The 7,503-nt window shown below is 34.1% G+C and overlaps 1 protein-coding gene across 1 annotated transcript; it reads right to left on the bottom strand.

Moving 5' to 3' along the window:
* Positions 1 to 260: 260 nt before the first annotated feature.
* Positions 261 to 6,818, bottom strand: LOC114286016 (Formyl transferase). The gene is made up of 5 exons (XM_028229101.2): positions 6,194 to 6,818; positions 3,301 to 3,412; positions 2,939 to 3,115; positions 981 to 1,107; positions 261 to 677 (listed from the first exon to the last, which is right to left on the bottom strand). Exons 1-5 carry the CDS (start codon positions 6,576 to 6,578, stop codon positions 564 to 566), a joined length of 915 nt encoding a protein of 304 aa, XP_028084902.2. The 5' UTR covers positions 6,579 to 6,818; the 3' UTR covers positions 261 to 563.
* Between the last annotated feature and the right edge of the window lie 685 nt (positions 6,819 to 7,503).

Raw genomic sequence — 7,503 nt, 5'->3', positions numbered from 1 at the left:
ATTACGGCTGCACAACTCTCAATTCTAATTTTTCTCTACACACTAATTTATACAATTTTTTAATACATATTTTTTTTATAAAAAATCAAAAAATTTACCCAAACATCCATATTTTTTTCCTCAATTTTTTAGTCTAAAAAGACAAAAAATACACTTATTTAAGACACCCCAAACAATCTCTTAATTTGTTGTATTATGCACCAAAACTACGTTAGTGCACCATAAAAATGTAAACAAAATTGCAGAAATTAAAAACAATATTTCATAGTAATAACCATCCCAACCATGTCAATTTTCTCATCTCTTAAAAAATGTTAGGGATAAAAGTGAAAGTAACACCAAACATCACTTCTCAAGTATATGAAATGCTACTCATACAAAATCCAGCACATATATACCAGTTAATTCATAATGATACAAGAAGGTTTGTGCTGACTAAGGAAGCTTTCAATCCTTCTTGTCTCTTGGTAAAGTAAATATCCTGGAGAAATATTGGGATGTCACAAAAATTATCTTCTAGTAGTTTTCTCCGAGCCCCAAAAAATTGCTGATATATGACACTGCTAGCTATAGTCATTAGGGTTTTCTTTGTTCCGAATGAGCGGGACACCATCTTCCCTCCAAATTATTCGCTCTTCGCATAATGCCGTTGCTACCTCCACATATAATTCATGCTCCTGACATAGAAATAAAAGGCGCATCAACAACTATATTACATCATAAACAAAAAAGAGCAAGAGTATTTAAAATGCAATATTCAACCATAAGGGCGGGGGTAAAATATTTATGGTTAATATACGATCATTTGTCACTGTAGCCAGATCTTGGTTTTGTCATTGCCCTAAAGTCAAATTGGCTAGCAAGTGTCATCTCAACTACGAATGCCTGCTTAGTTTCTTTTAAAATGATTGAAACAACTTCAGACGATGGCAATGCATAGGAAAACTAAAGTGGAAACAAGAGCAATAACAACTCGAGACCTTCTCAAGAACCCTTGCAGCCAGCTCATGTGCGGTATCATTAGTGAGTACAGGTACAACTCTTTGAGCAAGGATACGCCCTGTGTCATAATGTTCATCAACAAAATGAATTGTAGGACCCGAGTATCTGACAGACCCAAAATTAAATGATGTGAGAAATTGCACAAATGCTGTAATCAGAACGGAAATATAAAGAGATGGCTAAATGAAAGATGAATTCAGTAGTTGGTTGAAGGCAAAAGTAAAGAAGATAAAAGAGAAAAGAAACCAGGTAAATGTGATCATGTTTTTTAAATCCATTAGTTTATTTTAAAACACACCTAAAGGGTCTTCAAGAAGATCAAATAAGTAGAAGCACATGGAACGAACTGAGAAGATTTGATCCCTTATGCCATAGAATCACAGTACTGGATTCCATAAAATAGTCAATAACTCAAAAGTGTTGAATGCCATATTATGAGAAAGAAGAGTATTTCCAAAGATCACTTGCCACAATATAATACAAATTCTTCAGTTGATGCTATACAACCAAATGCTTTCATGACCTCAAATTTCAAGGAATATTTTTATTATCAAGTTATCAAAGCTCTCATCCATCATTGCATTGTGCCCGCTCATTCTAAGGAAACTCACAGCCTCAAAAGAACAGCCAATCACAAGCTCATTGCTTGGAAAATCACAACAATGTGTCAGATTCAAAATAGTCTGGGATTCAGGAGATGTTCAAAACAAGACATCTACCACCTACCTGCCCATAATTTACCCTAAAAATTTAAAGTTAGTTCAAGTAGGAAATTATAAGCAAACTGCTGTTTTAAGTGAAAAAGACACAAACCAACTTGGCTTTCTGAGAAGTTCTTTAAAAGCTTAACTTCAAAATTTATCAATTTTGGATGGCAAAATTGTAATCAAAATCAAGTCACATTCTTGCGAAATGTATATTGTAACTCATCAAATACATGATCCTAGCAACCTGTGCAATTGTGTTACCCTAGTAAAGCAGTCAAATAACTGCAATATTGTGAATTTATCCACATGAGAAACAGAAATTTGGGTTGGACAGTAAACAGAACATGGGTCTGTATAACAGATGCAATTTGTAGTGATATGACAACTGAATCCATAAGGTCAGAGATGCAAAGGCAGTTCCATTATTCTTCAAAATTCACAAGCATATAGAAAGAGTAACAAATTGGACAAAAGAATTGGAGGATGAGTTAAAACAAGAACTGCAAATCAACTGATCTGCCCTTTGGCAATTTTGGTGCGGACTTGTTAAGAAGCTTCTTGGGAATTTTCACTTATTCAATGATGTCAAGCTGAAGTTCAAGTTTTGATCTCAGTTGTTTAAAAAGATACATTTGAAAACACAGATTTTGTTGGGCACTATTGGTGCACACACTTGCACACCATTTTGAGTAGGATGGGGAAAGATTAAGCATGTTCCATTAACATAATTTCTTAATTTAACCAAAATTTTGAAGACAATAAAACTAGTAAGCTATGATGAACAGAATGAATTTTGACATTTTTGCAAGAATGAATTTGCATTGGGCTAGTGTACAAGCCCAAGCTCAGCCAAGCATAGACAAAACAAATTCAACAATCTTAACATATTTTTTACCAAGCTAAGCTTGCTTGAAACCTTGATCTTCAGCTTGACTTTTCATATCCAGTTTGCTTCTCTACTAAATGCTAATTATTGAGAGGCTTACGCTGCTACGCATCTCTATGACACCAATACCAATGTATTACTTAAAAATGCTTACTAGCCAGGTTTAGCAAAGCTTAAAACTGTTCTAATGGTGAAGAAAAGGTGTTGCCAATCCAACATAATGAACCAATAAGCTAATGGTATTGAAACCACTAAGATGCATATGTCAACATTACAGGTTTTTTCAAGAGTAACCGACTTAAAAGGCAAGAAAGCTGAAAAGAGGAAAGAAAATTGAACATACCTTGCTCCGGAAGCAATAACTGCTTGATGCACCTTCATACCATAATAACTTTTGCCACCAAAAGCTGGAAGAAGTGAAGGATGAATATTTAAGATTGATCTTGGATAAGCTTGGACTAATTCAACTGGTATAAGTTTTAAGAATCCAGCCAAAAGAATAAAGTCAACCTTGTACCTCCTGTTTATTAGTAATACATCAGTTAGAAAAAGAAAGCACAAACAAGGTCAAAATACTCTGTTCAACAAATTTTGGAAGTTTATAAGACACAAGGACAAACAACAAGAAGAACATGCTAACATGCTATCTAGCCCAATTGTGTGAACCCCAAAATAAACTACTATTATCTGGAAGAGTAACCTTACCTAAGAGTAGTGACAAGGTCATTTGCAGAGAGATTTTCAAGGTTTTCCTTCATTTTAGGGAACAAAATAACCGGGATGCCATTATCTCTTGCATACTCTGCACCTCCACAGCCTGCAGTACATATGATTAAAGGACAATTGAATAAAAATGCAAAACTCACAAACAACAATTATGAAAAAGATAAATCATATTAAACACACATGCAATTCAGTCTGATTCTTAAATCTCTATATAATTTTGTTAAAAAATAAATAAATAAATAAAAAATTAACCCCAAATAACACAACAAGAATAGGTGATTTGAAGAACAAATTATTCAGTGACACGTGTCAAAAAACAAAACAAAAAAGGAAGAAGATAAAACATCCCAAAAAGTATCCCCAAATGTGTGCATGTGGAATCCTTGAGAGCTGCCATGTCTAACAATTCAAATGATGGTGATATCGTTATATATTAATTGCTAGAACTCAATGTTAAAAGAACATCACATAAGAAGAAACTCAAGGTTGGAGAATTCTTCAACATCCAAACTCCTTTTCGGCAAAGGTACTTAAAGGAATCTACTTTCCTAGGTCGAATTTCCTACATGCATCTAGAGGTTCTAAGGCTTCCTGGTTCTGGTCTAGCCTAAGGTTTAAGATGGCAGATTTTCAAGGGTGAAAAAGTTGATTTCTGGGATGATAAATGGCTTCCAAACACTCCTGGTTTCAGAATCCAATCCTCTAGGCCTTCGGGGTGTTACATTTCGAAGGTTAGCGAGGTCATTAACCCTTCTTTCAAATCTTGGGAAGGGTCAAAATTGAGAAACATTGTCAACCAGGAGAAGGCAGATCTGATTGGGTGTATTACCATCTCAAAGAAAGGTTTTGAAGACAAGCTTGTTTGGCATTTTTCACCGACGGGACAATTCTCTGTCAAATCAGGTTATCAAGTGGATCACCAAGATTGATTTTCTTCAGGGTAAAATTAGAGAGTCATCATCATATCAACCCTCCAAAAACCTCTGGAATTCCATTTGGAGTTTACCCTCCCAAGGTGCGGCATTTGTGGTGGAGAGCGTGCGGAAATTGCCTTGCTACTAAAGAAAATCTTTTCAGAAGGAAGCATTCCTCTCTAACCTCTGCCCTATCTGTTGTATCAAACCAGAATCTGTGGGACATATGCTGTTTGGATGGTCTTGGACCACTGAAGTTTGGTTTGGTTGTGATCTGAACTACAAGGTTGATAAGACATCTATCACTTCCATGACACAATGGTCTGCTGCTATTTTTTAGGACAAAGGCAGCAGCAATGAGAACCCCCATAGGACGGGTTATATAACTATGATAGCTTGGCATATTTGGAAGGCTAGGAATGAATTTGTTTTTAATAGTATTCCTCCAGATCCATACTTACCTGCCCAAATAGCAACCCATGTTGACAACCAGTTTCTTTCAACCAACTCTTCACCGACAAACTGGTCTCCTCCTCCAATGGGTGGTTTCAAATTGAACTGTGATGTGGCCATGGACAAGGAGTGCAATAAAGTCTCCATTTCTGTTGTTATCAGGAATTGGAAGAGGGATTTGATTGATGGCATTGCCAAACCAGTCCTAATTTCTTCGACCATGCAAGGTGAAGCGTTAGCTGTTCAGGAGGCTTGTTTGTTTGCCAAAACAATGGGTCTTATTCCAGCCTATGTCGAGAACGATAGCCGGAGTGTGATTCATTTGTCTCTGAAACAGTACCACCCTGGGAAAGAATGGCAATTTTTCAAGACATGTAAGGATGTGTTGCAGATTGATTTCAACTTCATTTGGAGGCCTCGAGTTTGCAACAAAACAGCTCACTGGGGTGGCTCGAGCGCATTTACATGGCAAGCTTTATGCGAATTGGTGTTTGAACCCAACTCCTGCACTTTCTAATTGCCTTCTGTTTGATATTTCACGTCCTCCTTTGTAGTCTCTCTTTATTATAAAAATAAAAATAAAAATAAAAACTCGATGTGACATGCTCTTTTGAACAGCAAACAATTCCTACACTTCTCTGTTCGTGGTCAACTATCAAACTGGACACATTGTCCAGTAGTCAAGTAAAATTGGACATTTTTTAATTACTTAAAAAGTTAAGCTACAAAACCATCATATCCCATTGTAATTTGAAGATTTCTGCCAATTTGAAAATCACAAATTCTCTTTTATTTTGCAGGTGAGAGGTTTATGAAGGAGGAAAAGTCTCCAATTTCTTCACCTCTGGTATGCCCTTTCAACATAACTCCTTCATGGATTTCATTGTTTAGTGAGGTTAGAGCAATGAAATTGCCACAGAGAAATACACAGAATAAATCCAAAACACACATTGCTTTACTCTTTTATTGCTAGCCACCCAATAACAAGAGGACCGGTGGGGGTCAAACTAGTAGTAAATTAAGAGCATCTTCAATGCTTCATCTTTTCTTTCATAAAATTTAAATTTGATGAAAAAGTATTCAAAAATCATCTCCAACCCTTTCATCAAATCAAGGGAGAGTCATTTTTTTCATCAAATTGAGAATTCATAAAATCTGATAAAAATGGAAATTTGGGGTAAGAGGGGAATTTTAAAAAGAATTCAATGAAACTATTGGAATAGTTCATATCAAATCAAACTTTTTAATCAAATCCAGAATCAAATAGATGAAAAAATAGGTGAATAACGAAAAATAGAATAAGATGCTAACATTGAAGATCAATCGACTACAAAGAATAAATTTTTTTCATCAAAATCAATTTGGGTAGTGAAAAATAACAACAAATAAATAAAATTAACACAACATATCATAACAGTTGAAAAAACTTCTAATGAAGTTTAGTGTTTGTAAAACTATGAAAACCCAATTTGATAAAAACATTACATTACTAAATTAGAACATACCAGGTTTGTTGGTGACCAAAACAACAATCTCTCCATGTATGGATCCCCCAAGAATGGATTCGTGAATGGACCTGAAATTCGAACCTCCACCAGAGACAAAAACCGCTAGATTTTTCTTCCGAATTCCAGTTTTCAAATCTTCATAATCACCGGAAACAGGTTTTACATATTCCGGCAAACTATTTTTACACTGTAATTTGGTTTTAAGCCAAAGAAATTTTGAAGAGAGAGGATAAAGGGATTTGCAACAGAGCCGTTTTGGGCATAGAATCTGTGAGGAGGAAGAGGAGCGACAGTAAGAAGAAGAGGAGGGAAGTATGGGAAATAATGAGTTGTTAGGGTTTTGAATTGGGCAAAATCCAAAAAACAAGTTTTGAGTTTCCATTGATGAAGTGTTTGCGTTTGGAATTTGAAGTCGTTTAGAGAGAGACAGTGGGCGGTTTTAGCGATATTCGTTCCTCTCACTCAAACTGTCTCCATTCCCCTACAGGCTTCCGGTAGTGCCGGCTCTTTACTCTGCTTTCCGACTTTTCGTTCGGCCTCCACTAGTAAAAGGGCTTTAGCCTTGCAACGAACTTGCCTTGAAAGGCTTGAAAGAGTTTGATCTATGATACGCTTCTATTTTAAGCCCAAAACATTCACTTTTATAGTTTAAAAATAAAAAGTCACCCAAAAAAAAATTTAATATAAAAATTTAAAAATTCATTCTCATATTGTCGTAAAAAATAAAAAAATCGTTCCCAAATATATTTTGTTTGGCTTAACTCATTTTACACAAAATTGACACCTCGTTCGATTTGTATTTTCAAATGGGTTTTTGAGAGCTGAAAATTAAAAACTCATTTGTTTATCTCTATTTCAAAAACTATTTATTCCATTTTGTTGTTGTTGTATATTTGTTAGTATTTAGTGATTTTTTAAAGATTTTTTCATAAATTTTATGTTTTTAAGTGTATTTAGATTGAATGGATTTAAAAAAACTTGAAAAAAAAATATATATATATATTTTTATATTTGTTAGTATTTACTGATTTTTTTTAAAAAAAATTCATAAATTTTATATGTATATTTAGATTAAGTATATCTACAAATATTCACCCCGATTGTATTATATATATATATATATTTATTTGCTTGTATTTAGTGATTTGTTTTAAAAAAAAATTCATAAATTTTATATGTTTTAAGAGTATTTAGATTGAATGGATTTAAAAACTATATATAAAAAAAATTGTATATTTGTTACTATTTAGTAATTTTTTAAATGATTTTTTATAAAATTTATACATTTTAAGTGTATTTAAATTAAA

Source organism: Camellia sinensis, chromosome 4 (assembly GCF_055761805.1).
Source record: "Camellia sinensis isolate YWXY chromosome 4, ASM5576180v1, whole genome shotgun sequence".
Lineage (NCBI taxonomy): Eukaryota > Viridiplantae > Streptophyta > Magnoliopsida > Ericales > Theaceae > Camellia > Camellia sinensis.
This window is presented reverse-complemented; position numbering and strand designations above follow the sequence as displayed.

Coding starts and splice junctions, on each gene's coding strand:
- LOC114286016 (XM_028229101.2), bottom strand. CDS start 6,578: ATGGAAACTCAAAACTTGTTTTTTGGATTTTGCCCAATTCAAAACCCT. Junction 3,413..6,193: donor TTTGGTCACCAACAAACCTG/GTATGTTCTAAT, acceptor TATGTACTGCAG/GCTGTGGAGGTGCAGAGTAT. Junction 3,116..3,300: donor GACCTTGTCACTACTCTTAG/GTAAGGTTACTC, acceptor ACTAATAAACAG/GAGGTACAAGGTTGACTTTA.